The sequence below is a fragment of the Panthera pardus genome, unplaced genomic scaffold (assembly GCF_024362965.1).
Source record: "Panthera pardus isolate Hobbes unplaced genomic scaffold, ASM2436296v1 HiC_scaffold_17, whole genome shotgun sequence".
NCBI lineage: Eukaryota > Metazoa > Chordata > Mammalia > Carnivora > Felidae > Panthera > Panthera pardus.
Genome location: NW_026526732.1, coordinates 224,736 through 237,911, shown reverse-complemented (window position 1 = coordinate 237,911; position 13,176 = coordinate 224,736). Strand labels below are relative to the sequence as shown.

General features: G+C 48.8%; 1 protein-coding gene across 17 annotated transcripts in view; it reads left to right on the top strand.

The window, feature by feature from the left end:
- Positions 1-13,176, top strand: part of FAM120B (family with sequence similarity 120B) — a 94,947-nt gene that overhangs the window by 55,492 nt on the left and 26,279 nt on the right. Inside the window, exon 7 of one of the 17 annotated variants that reach the window (XM_019412834.2) lies at positions 6,718-8,767. The exons of the other annotated variants lie outside the window; for them this stretch is intronic. Coding sequence (XP_019268379.2) covers positions 6,718-6,786 — 69 coding nt within the window. The 3' untranslated portion in view covers positions 6,787-8,767. Of the gene's footprint in view, positions 1-6,717; positions 8,768-13,176 lie in introns of those variants that run through there. 17 annotated transcript variants of the gene reach the window in all.

Here is a 13,176-nt window from a genome sequence, read left to right as displayed (position 1 = left end):
GAAGTGGCATTGGGTGAGAAGGGCGTGGGAGAAATGGCTCTCTTGTGTGGCTTCTCAAGACGGGCCGTGGAAGGGCCAGCCCTGCTGTTGTCACTGGCCCAGCACTGCCCCTCCCCTGCCCCTGTGCCTTAGGAGAAAGGGGAGCCCATTTGTATTTCCCTGCAAGGCGGCCTTAATGGATCTTCATGTATTTTCATGTAAATTTTTGAATAAAAACAACTGTTTTTTTTTTATTTTCTTATTGAAATATAACTGATATACAATGTTATATTAGTTTCAAGTATATAGTGAACAGCTGTTTCTAAATGTTTATTTATTTTTGAGAGAGAGAGAGAGAGAGCATGAGCAGGGGAGGAGCAGAGAAAGGGGGAGACAGAGGATTTGAAGCAGGCTCCAAGCTAAGAGCAGACAGCCGGACACGGGGCTCAAACTCACAAACCATGAGATCATTACCTGAGCCGAAGTTGGACGCTTAACCAACCGAGCCACCCAGGCACCCCAGTCAACAGCTATTTTTTTTTTAAGGTTTATTTATTTTTGAGAGAGAGGATGAGAGAGAGAGACCCAGAGTGTGAGCAGGAGAGGGGCAAAGAGAGAGGGAGACAGAGAATCTGAAGCAGGCTCCAGGCTCTGAACTGTCAGCACAGAGCCTGACACGGGGCTCAAACCCACGAACCTTGAGATCATGACCTGAGCTGAAGTGGGACACTTCACCAACTGAGCCACCCAGGTACCCCTCCAATTTTTCTTTTTAAACATGTTTATATGAAAGGAGGCTCGTGAGTTATCTGGCTGGCTCAGTTGGTAGAGCATCCGACTCTTGATCTCAGGGCTGTGAGTTCAAGCCCTATGTTAGGTGTAGAGGTTATTTATAAAAAAAAATTTTTTAACGCTTTATTTTAGTTTTTGAGAGACAGAGTGCAAGCAGGGGAGGGGCAGAGAGAAAGGGAGACACAGAATCGGAAGCAGGCTCCAGGCTCTGAGCTGTCTGCACAGAGCCTGATGTGGGGCTCGAACCCGTGAACTGCAAGATCATGACCTGAGCCGAAGTCGGACACCCAGCCGACTGAGCCACCCAGGCGCCCCTCAACAGCTATTTTTAAATTACCTGCTATGTGCACGGTGAGGGGCCTTGCTGATAGGACGGCCCCACACACTCGCCTAATGCGTTTAACCTGAGAATGGTGTTCTCAGAGGCTCACGTGTTTATCAGGCACATCTGGCCATGTCGTTCCTGCACTTACAAATAAATGGCTTTTCCAGGGCCTACCAACTATCCTGACTCCGGAGGGTGGAGTAACAGCGGGATGTGAACAAAGGCCAGACCAGCATCCTCCGCTGGTCCTGCCCCTGCCTGTCGAAGCTCAGGCAGTACCCTTGGGGGTTACTTTGTACCGTTGTGCCTCACTGCAGGCAGGGGACCCTAAAGGTGAGCGGGAACTTCAGGCAGAACCTCTAAAATCTAATCAGCCTTTCAGACCAGAGGAGCTCCCAGGTTTGTTTTTGGTGTTTGGTTTGTTAGTGTTCTCACCCCGCGTGGGTTTCCAGTTGCTCACGGGACAATCCGCTGGTGAAGCACTGTCTGAAACTGAGTTTAGGTTGGCTCGGGGGCTGCAGCTGGCCAAGAATGGTAGTTTTGTTCCATAGGATCATCGTTTTACATAACTGCCAATAAGCCCTAGTTAATGAGCCTTCCTTGGCATGTGAACCCACGCCACACCGTTGACTGTTTACTGTTAAATATTTCCTGTGAAGCTTTGGGACATCAGAACTGGTTTTTCCAGTTTCTGGGTCCCCACCAAATGCCCCATCACCTGGGCAGGAAACGTGCAGGGCTTAGCTTTTCCTCGTGTTTATTCCAAAGCACCTTAAATCCTATTTCTAAAACACGGGCTGCTCATCTTTATTGATTTTATTTATTTGTAAGGCCATACCTTTTAGCCACATGGAGCTGGTCCGTGCTTACTGGTGACTGAGCCTGGGCCAGGCCCAGCCTCCTGCCCTGACTTGGGCTCCCAGGGTGACCCTCAGTGCCAGTTGTTGGGGGAAGAAGAACGATGGCTCTGGGGTCCCTCTGGTGGGAAGGTGGCCTCAGAGTTTCAGGTGTCAATCCTGCAGCCTGTGAACACGGTCTGCTCTCCTCTTAGCCCAGTTTCTCTGGCTTTCTCTGCTCACTGAGCGACCGGGGAGTTGTTGGTGGTCAGCAGGCTCCCCCCGTCTCTTCACTCTGTTTCCCATATAACTTCAGCCAGTTTGGGACAGTCCTCTCCCTGAATAGACTTGTGGAGGAGAGGGGGCGGGTTCAGATTGTCTTCCAGCCCTCACGTTATAATCAGAAAAGGAAAATCACAAGGCAAACGTGGCTGAGAAATACTTTTTATTTTTAAGTTTGTTTTATTTATCTTGAGACAGCACATGAGCTGAGGCGGAGGAGAGAGTGAGAAGCCAGGCAGCTCCACACTGTCAGTGCAGAGCCCGGCGAGGGGCTCAGTCCCTCGGACCGTGAGACCATGCATGACCTGAGCCGAACACCAAGAGTTGGCCGCTCAACCGACTGAGCCCCAGGCTCCCCTGGCTGAGAAATACCTTAACATGTTCTGGGAAGTAGAACTTTCACAACCTGACGCTTACAACGGTACCTTCTGCTTCCCAGATGTGGAGGCACAGGAGAGCCCCGCCAGTGTGCCAGCTGATCCCGACACTAACGCAGTGCTAGCAAGCAGTTGTACGTGGCAGTGGCTCAACCTGGGTGAGCCAGCTGCGGGTCTGAGGCCCCGGCACCAGCCCTGCCTGTGCTGTCTGTCCCCTGGTCTCCCTGGGTTTTCCACGCTTGCTTGCTTCGAGCAGGAGGAAGAAAGCCATGTTTAGGAAACTGAATTAATGGCCGTACAGCTTCTTGAATTAAAAGTGTCCCTAAAGTGCCGGTGATGTCACCGCCCATCCTGTGACCCCAGGGCAGCGTAACGGCTTGAGACCAAAGTCCCTCATTAGTTGTTTCACCTGCTTTGACGTGGTTGCGGGCTCACTTCTCTTACAGAAGTCATTTGTAAGCTGTGAGATGGGGCACAGCATGTCCAGTGCAGCTCAGTGAGCCTAGAGGAAGTGCAGTGAACAGTGGGCCCTCGGGGGCTCTGTTTCAGCTGCCCACTCCGCCCACACGAAGAACATGTCCTTGGTGCTGCCCTGTGCTCACTGGTGCCACCAGGACCTGGCAAGTCCCGACTGTACCCGACAGGGTCGCTGGGGATGGTGTTTGATGCTGAGGCTTTGTTTTCACTTAAAAAAGTGACTGAGCATGAACATTGTCTTTTACGGTTAGTTATTTTCCAAGAGCAGACTTTACAGTTTCCGTCACTCAGTCCTGAGTGACGCACACGGTTGGTTGGGTGTTTACAAGATAAACTCTGCAGATCGCATCACTTGACCTTCCATCACTCGCGCCTTGCTGTGGCACATGACGACTTCGTACTTCTGGCAGTGGGGGAAAACTGCATTTGAAGGGCTTTTGGAGGACCTCAGTAGGTCGGGTTTGGGTGTAAATCTGTCTTCATTCCGTTGCACTTTGGTTCTTCAAGGACCTACACGTTTGCAGCGCACGTGGCACTCATCAGTACCGATGATTCGCTGGGACCAGGTGAGACCACGGAAACCCACACAAGGTATGTGACTCGCTCGCAGTTGCTCAGCTGGGACGGGGACGCCCAGCCTGGCTCTTCTTGTGGCAGCCTTGGCACTTGGGCCGCTCCTGAGCTGCGGTTAAAGTGAGCATGTGGAGCCTGTCCACTGTGCGACCATGGCTGTGACCCGTGTTCCGGCCTGGAGTTTGCTAGTTCAGCACCCCGCTGAACGAGGACTCACAGAGGAGTGCTCACGGTGTGCACGCGTGTGGACAGCAGGGCCTCCTAGAGTGGAAGCTGGCACAGCACAGCTCTTAGGGCCGTGTGCTGTCCTCAGCGGCACACGGCCGGGCACACCGTGCCTGCCTGTGCTGCAGAGAGAGGCCCCCGGCTTGTGCGGAGTCACGACCTGCCCCGTGTCACGTGGCACATGTACAGGAAGGCAGCGGTTGTGTCCTTGTACACAAGCATCATGTTATGAACTGGAGCCGATGTACTTCCTAACAGAGACCCTCTGCCTGTCCATTTGTAGGGTCTTAATAGAGAAGTAAATCTCATATGTCATGTTGATACTTAAGCAGCAACTTCACTCTTTCAGTAGAAACTGAATGCTGGCCCAGTGCCAGACCTGTACTGGGGGCGCAGGGGCAGGAAGGTGGTCGTCCCGGGAGGGTGGCTCAGCGGGAGTGCCACCATGGTGACCTCCTCCTGGGGCGCGGGGGCAGGGAGGGCATTCCTGTCCCCCCAGCTCCTCCAGGCATCTACCCCTGCACTGGGATTTGATGAGTCAGAGGTGAGAATAGAGTAAGGACAGGAGGGCCTCAGAAGGGAACAAAGAAATTCGTTGGGTTCATTGAGCAGCTTAGAGCCTCTAGAGGTGGCTCTGGTCACAGCTGGGACTCCCCTGGGTGTTGGGGAATCCAGGGGGCTTCGGACAGCAGAGTGACATGAAGCCCAGCCCTTCATGGGGGGGGCCACGTGTGCCAGTGCAAGCGGGGCCTAGAGTGGGGACAGAGTGGGTTCAGCGAGGGGCCTGGCGTGGTGGAACTGAAGGTCGAGGTGAAGAGAAAAGTGGTGCAAAGTGTGCAGGAGGCAGGAGGAGCCTGGCGTGGGATCCCGTTTTCCTGGATCAGCTGTCCGAGGCGGGAGGTGAAGAGCTCCGTTTGGGGAGGGTCACATGTGTGACGTATGTCTGCACAGCGGGACTTGCAAGTCTGGAGCTTGGGGAGAGTTGGTGTTGGAGGTGGACTTGGGAAGCATGAGCACATGCGGGTTTATCAACACAGGGAGAAGAAAGAGGTGTGGCCTGAGGACGTCCGCTGGGGGTCTTGAGAGCACCCTCATTAGGGATGGCAGAAAGAGCGTGGGCAGAAGACGGGCGCCCAGTAGGCTGGGCGCCCGTGGGTGGGTGCGGTCAGGAGAAAGGATGAGGAAATGAACGTTGGACTTAGACCTGGAACAGCTTCTGGACAGCAGTGGGGTGGAGGCCGGTGGGGGGTGGGGGTGCTGAGACAGGTGAGGGTGAGACCCCCTCCCCTCCACAGGGCCTGGAGAGGGAGAGGATCGGGGGCCAGGTCAAGGGTGACTGAGTGCAGGCACAGGGGCATGGGCACCCTAAAAAGGAGAAGGAAGTTTCCTGCTTCAGTACAGCCTGCTGTCGTGAGTGGCTCATACAGTGTTTCCTGACCCCGCGTGTCCAAGAGAGAGCGTGGCCCATTCTTGGTAGCCTGGAAGCCCTGAGAAAGCTGGGATCAAAAGGGAAATGATTATGTTTGAGAAACAAAACTATCAACACATCCAGCCCTTTAACACTGTGACCTTATTCCCAGTTTAATGTGCTTTGCTTGGTTTAGACTTTATTTTTAGTGTTTGATAGTTAAACGGGTAATAGAGGCTCCAAAACTGCCCATGTCTTTTGGTGGAATTTCCTCTGTTAACACACTTTGCAAACCCTCCAGCAAAGATTACATCGATGTAAGGAAAGCAATTGCTGGTCCCAGGGATATGGCCGTCTATTTAAAGTACTCACCTGCCACAGTGTGTGTTTATTTTTGTCAGACCCTGAATTGTTGTTGTACGTGTGGTGTAATTTTGAGGATTCTTTAAATGGGAGTCTACGAACTGGAACAGGAAAAAAATACATCTTTATTTTCACCAACTTGTAACTGAAATTCATCATTTCCCTTATGTAGTCAACAAATCCGAATAATAATGGCAGCACCTGTGGCTTTGTCACCAGGAGAAATCACAGAGGATCCCACGTTACGTTACAGTTGGAGAAATTCATACATGTTATCTCCTGTCCTCATTTTCTCAAAATTATGGTTATTACAGCCACTGTTTTATCTTTTAAGGTACATATGGAGAAGTTACTGAAAATTACTGCATTGTAAATTTATGTTATTTTGAAAACTATACTGTAATTCTTTTATAAACCTATGTATTTTATTGTATGTATTTAATGTTATTCTGAGAAAGAACCCATAGGTTTCACCAGGTTGCCAACAGTATTTCTGGTACGAAAACATTGAGAACCCAGCTGTGGAGACCAAGTGTGTGGGAGATACATCCTGAGGGTGTCTGGGTGGGTTTTCCTGTTGAAGACAAATAGAAAAGCTAACAAAATATTTTTTAAAAGTAATAAATCAAAGTATCAGATGGCTAAAAGGGCCATAAAGAATTACTGAGTTGCGACTGTAGGAAACAGAAGTCCAGGAAGGTCAGCCCAGCATTTGGGAACCACTTTTGCTCCAGAGCATTTGCCTGGTGAGAAAGGAGAAAATATAATTTGCCACCGTCAGGAGTAGACGAGGTATCGCCACAGACCTGCCGAGAGCGGAAGGGTTAAGGGAATGCTTCGGGCAGCTTTACACATACACAAATGCAGCAGCTTAGATGTAACAGACCAGATACCCCTAAAACACACATGACTGCAGTCTACTCATTACTAACATAGTTTAGACGGCCATATAACTGTTAAGGAAACTGCATTCATAGTTTTCAAAACTCTCTCCAAAATACATCTATAACCTAGTTGGTTTCACCGGGTCATTTATCAGTGTTCAAAGAATTAATGCCACTTCTACCCATTACCTTCCAGAAAATACAAGGAGATGGAATACTTCCCAACAAGACCAATATTACCCTGATACCAAACCCAGATAAATGAATTACAAAAAGGGAATACGTCAGACCAATGTCCCTTGTGAACATAGACACAGAAATCCTTAACAAAATGTTAGCAGATCAAATCAAGCAATGTGTAAAAAGAAGCACGCGGACCAAGTGGGATTGTTTATTGCAGGGATGCATGGCTGATTCAGAATTCAAAAATCTGTCTCTGCAATTCTCTAAAATGCAATGAAGAAAAATCACATGATCACGTCAGGTATTCAGAAGAATAGGCATAGAGGGGACCTTCTTCACCTCAATAGAGAATATCTACAAAATCCCCTGCAGCTGGTATCATGCGTACCATGGAAGGACTGCATGTGTCCCCCTGTGGTGGGGAATAAGGCCAGGAGGTCTGCTCACATCGCCCCTCTGGAGCTCAGGGCTGGCACTTGTGGCCTGTGCACTGAGGCTGGGAAAGGAAGTAAATGACATGCAGATCACTGAGTGAGAAAAAACTATCCCACTTTGCACATGACAAGATTCTCTACATAGAGAATCCCAAGGAATCCACCAGAAAACTCCTAGAGCTAGTGAGAGTTCAGCAAGACCTCAGGCTGAAGATCAACATAAAAAAGCCTGTGTGCTGAGAATTATAAAATGCTGGTGGAAGAAGTCAAAGGAAACCCAGGTTCGTGGAGAGAGACATACCATGCTCATGGACTACAAAGCTCTGCACAGTGGAGAGCTCAGTTCTCCAAATTGATGGACTGTTTCTAGCAAAATCCCAGCAAAGGTGTTTTTGTTATTATTGATATGACAAGATTATTTTCAAATTTATATGGAAGAGCAAAGGAACTAAAATATAGCCAAAACCGTTTTGAAAAAGAACAAAGCAGGAGGAATATAGCTTGTTAACATAGCTTGTTATGTAACCACACTGATCGAGACAGCGTGGATGGGCTGAAGAATGGACACATGGGTCAGTGGAACCGAGCAGAGAACCAAGAAGCAGAACCACAAAGGTACTGCCAGCAGATTTTGGCAAAGTGCAAAGGTCTTGTCAACAACACGTGGTGCTGGAGTATTTGGACAACCACGGACAGTGGAGTCGTGACCTTAACCTTACTGTTCATTCGTGGAAAGTTGAACTCAAGTGGAGCACTGAGCTAAGTGCGAAGTATAGCGTTATAAAACTTTCAGGGAAACAGGAAACCTTCGGGATGTAGGGCTCAGTAGAGAGTTCTTAGGTTTCACATCAAAAGCATGATCCATGAAAGAAAATTAATAAATTGCACATCATCAGAATTAAAAACTTTTATTCTGTAAAAATGAGGAGACACCAAGCTACTGACTGGGAGAAAAATATTTGCCAACATGTCTGACAAAGGTCTTGTAAGTAGGAAATAAAAGGAGTTTCAAAACTTAGCAGTCAAAAACAAACAGCCCACTTGGAAAGTAGACGAAAGACACAAATAAGACATTTCACTAAAAAAGATATTTGGGTGTGAAATATCAAGCAGTTAAAAGTCTTTCAACATCTTTGAAGCCACAGTGAGGGGCCACTGCGTATATATATCAGAGCAGCCAAAACTACGCACGGTGAAGGTGGCAAAGGCTGGCAAGCATGGGGGTGCTTGGAGGCCAGCTGCACAGTGATGGGAGCACTGGGAAAAGTTCGTCAGTTCTCTAAAAAGCTAAGCGTGCACTTACCGCGTGCCTCAGCGGTTCCCCTCCTGGGCACTGGTCCCACAGAAAGGAAGACTTCTGCTCACACGGAACCTGGATGTGAGCATTCACAGCAGCTGCGTGTGTGGCAGCAAGAGCTGGAAACGAGAAATGTCTTTAAATAGGCGAGCGCTCAAACCCCTGGCCCATCCACACTGTGGGGTGGGACCAGCCATAAAAGGGAGGGCCTCACACACACAACAGTGTGAGCGGAACTCAGTGCGTCGTGCTGAGCGAGGAAGCCAGCCCCGCACAGCCACACTCTCGGAACGAGACAGGGAAACGGAGAGTGGGGCAGGACCCCCCCGAGGCTGTGCGCAAAGGGGGTCTTTGTGGTGATGGAGCAGCTGTGTCATGGCAGTGGTGGTGGCACAGGTTGCTCCTGTGACGGAAACTGCGTAGCACACGCGCGCACACACGTACACGCGTGTGGAGGGGCCCATCTCCTGGTCTTGATGCTGCACCGTGGAGTGTAGAACGTTAGCACTACGGGGAACGGGGTGCGTCCACGGGACTCTCCATGCAACCCTTGCAGCTTCCTGTGAATCTGTCAGCACGGCAAAATAAAAGTCCCAAAGTAGCCACGCGCTGCCTACAGACACACACCTGGGGTGGAGGAACACCAAGAGTCTGGGAAATAAGGACAGAGGTGAGCCACGTTCTCGCCCTGAGAAACTGGTGTGGCCATGTTGCGGGAAGTGGACTTCAAGCGGGGATCGCCGGAGACGAGGGCTGTGTCCTGATGACGTCACAACTGGCTGACGGCGTAAATTAGCGTGAGCAGCTTCAACGGTATTTCCAACGAAGAGTGGCAGACTTGAGAACAGAGCTCAGCAAACCATGGCCCTGTGGGCTGGATCCAACCCATAGCCTGTTTTTGTACCATCCTGCGAGCTAAGAATGGTTTTTATGTTTTTTTTTAATGTTTATTATTTGAGAAAGAAACAGAGAGCAAGCAGGGAAGGGGCAGAGAGAGAGGGAGGGAGACAGAATCCGAAGCAGGCTCCAGGCTCTGAGCTGCCAGCACAGAGCCCGATGCAGGGCTCGAGCCCACAAGCCGTGAGATCACGACCTGAGCCGAAGTCGGACGCTTAACCGACTGAGCCCACCAGGCACCCCGGTTTTTACATTTTTAAAGTGTTGTGTCTAAAAAAGAATGTTCAACAGAGACTGCACAGGGCCAGCAAAGCCTGGCATCTTTACTGTCTTGACTTTCCACAGAAAAAGTTGATTGATTGAGTCCTGCTGTAACGCATCCCTCTCCAGAGCTGATGGAGCGAGCAGAGGGAGAGTCACTAAGGGTCAGAGCACGAGAACACAGTGCACACACTTGACCTCCTCAGCATATAGATGGGCACCCCAGCGTTGCAGGACAGAGTGTACATGGGGACCGCTGGCATCGACCGTGTGGTGGTCCTAGTGCCAGCCAGTCTCAGACCGTGGAGGCTGTCAGTCTGCTTTCTGACCACAGCAGAAGTGAGCTGGAAACCAACAGTGACACAAAAATTGAAACTCCCAATTATTTGCAAATTAAATAGCATAGCTCTGACTAATTCATGGGTGGGAGTAGAACTCACAGTAGATATGAAATAATCTGAATGACAGTGAAAATGGTAATATTGAAGTTTGCAGATGAAGCTAAAAGCTGTTCTTAGCAGGAAATGTACAGCATCGAATGAATATGTTGGGAAAGAAGGAAGGCTGAGAGCCCGTGGTGTGAGTTGACGTCTCTGTAAATTAGAAATGAGCAGGGGTGCCTGGCGGGCTCAGTTGGTTGAGCGTCTGGCTCTTGATCTCAGTTCAGGTCATGATCTCCCGGTTTGTGGGATCAGGCCTCGCATTGGGCTCTGCGCTGACTGCTTGGGATTCTCTCTCTCCCTCTCTCTCTCTCAAAATAAATAAGCATTAAAAAAAGAGAAATGAGCAGATCAAACCCAAAGAGTGTGACAGGAAGATCATAAGAGCAACTGTCAATAGGAAATCATAGGAAAGGAGAAAGCATAAACGGCCCATTGGAGCGGCATTTGCAGGTCATGTGGGCACTAAGGAGACAATGAGAGGGTATTATGAACAGCATTACACCAATGAATTTGGAAGGTTAGGTAAAATGTCGTACTCCTCGAAAAATACAGTCTGTCTAGTAAGACTGAAACAGGAAGAAATAGAGAATCCAAATGGTTCTAAATCGGTTGAAGGCATTGACCCTGAATCAGGCAACCACAAATCCCGATGGCTCCTAGCGAACGTCCCTAACACCTAAGGAGGAAGCAGCATCACTAATCCAACTTCTCTTAATGAATCCAGCAAAACCTTGGTACCAGAGACAAAAACAAATGAAAATTATAGGCCATTCTCTTTCATGAAATTGAATTCAAGACTTCCAGATAAAATACTAGCAAATTAAATCTGGCAATATGTAAAACTGATACAGAGTTGATTTGACATTTGAAACCAGTATGATTCACTGTAGCACAATAAATAAGAAAAAGCATATGGTTTTGTTAATGGATGCAGTAACAGTATGTGATTCAATTCAGTACCTGTTCATGATAAAACCCTCAGTCCACTAGGGTTAGAAGGGCACTTCCTTAATCAAGTCAAGATTAAAATCCACGGCAGAAATCACACTTAATGGTTAAATATTGAAAGATTTTCCTCTCTAGTGGGCGTGAGTGTGGGATACCTTCCTTCACCATGTCTGTTGAATTGGAAGCCATGGCCAGAAAAGTCAGAAGAAAGAAATACAAGGTGTAGGGTTTGGAAGAAATAAATAAAACTTGTCATCGTTGACAGATGACATGATTACGTGAATGGAAAATCACATCTACAGAACCATTGTTAGAAGTAATAAGCAGATTTTACAGGTGCTAGATTCAAAGCATATACAACCCAACTGTATTCTGTAAAACAATACCAGGTAAAAATAACACCCCAATTTTATGTGTATACTAACCTCAAAGAAAAAACAAGGATAGGAAAAAACAAAAGTTGTATAAAATCTCTACATGGACAGGCACAAAACATTTCTGAAAAAACCTAGCTTGAAGAAGACTCACCATTTAAAGGTGTCTGTGGTCCCCAAAGTCATGTTAGAATCTGTGCGTTTCCTGCACAAAGTGCGTGCAGTGGCACACGGGAGGGCAGTGAGGACAGCCTTCACGCTCACAGCATGAGACAGCTTCACAAGCAGTGTCACCATAAGCCAGAACCTATGCTGCCTGATTCATTTCTGTAAATTCACAAGCAAGTAAAACCAGTGACAATTTGAGAGGCTGGTGGGTGCTTACTGTTTGGGGGCAGTAGGGGTGACAGGGAGGCCACCAGGGCTTCCTTATGCTGGCAGCATGTGCTTTGTCTCCCAGGTGTTGGTTACACGGTTTGTGAAAATCCAAGTGGTACATGTAGGATCTGTGCTTTGGGGCTGGCATAGCTCATGTATAATTGGGATGTATGATCAAGTACACAAGGGATGAGCACAAGACATGAACAAGAATTGATTCCATTACAGAAAAATCTGCCCAATTAGAGAATTTCTCCCGGCGCCTGGAGAAAATACATAACATCTGTGTTAGGCACATTGCCCATTGGTCTGCCATTGAGTAGGCGCTGTGGTCTGAGCGTTGGGGTGAGGCCCACGGTGCTGGGGCCAGGGTGAGGAAGCTGAGGACTGCTCACAGTCTGCAAGGTCGAGGCAGAGAAGAGGGGGCGTTTTAGACCGAAGTGGTCCCGTGGCACACTGTCCAGTTGGGAGGGCTTAGCTGCATGTGGCCCTGAGCACTCGAAGTGGGGACAGTGCATCTGAGAAGCTGACTGAGTTTGGTTTGTGGTTCATTTAAATTCAAATATCACACATGGCTCCTGGCGGCCAGCTCTGGTGGTGCAGTTCTAGATGGACAGCTACAGCGTGTGCGTAGATGAAGAAGTGCAAGGGCTCGATGCACTGAACACGCAGTGATGATGGAGGGTTCGTGAAGGGCAGTGAGGTAGGTCGCGTGTCGGGGAACGGCCGGCCAGCACAGGCCTCGGCTGGAGAAGCCTGTAGAGCAGGGAGTGAGGACCCCCACCTTGAATTAATCAGCGTCACCGCAGCCCCACAAACCTCTTCTGTGGTGGCTCATTTTAGGACAACTTCAAAAGCAGTGCTATACAACAAATACATTTTCTTTTTTTAAAACGTTTATTTATTTTGAGAGAGCGTATGTGTGCACACGTAAGCCAGGGGGAGGAAGAGGAGGGGAGAGAGAATTCGACTCCACGCTCAGCAGTGAGCCCAACGCAAAGCTCCATATTACAACTGTGAGATCATGACCTGAGCTGAGATCAAGAGTTGGATGCTTAACTGACTGAGCCACCCAGGCGCCCCAACAAATACACTTTCATTAAACCTTAGATTAACTCGAGGGTAATCACAGTTGGTGATAACTTTCTTAAAATGATGATCTTAAAATGATCAATAAGTGAAGTGAACCCTTAAAAAGGAGTTAAAATGTCTTTGATTTATTTCGTGGTTGATTTTGGTTTTATGAACTCTATTAGAGATGCAGTGACATTTAAAATAGCCACCATTGGGGGCGCCTCGGTGGCTCAGTCAGTTGAGTGGCCGACTTCAGCTCAGGTCATGATCTCGCAGTTTGTGGTTTTGAGCCCCGCGTCGGGCACTGTGCGGACAGCTCGGAGCCTGCAGCTTGCTTCGGATTTTGTGCCTCCTTCTCTTTCTCTG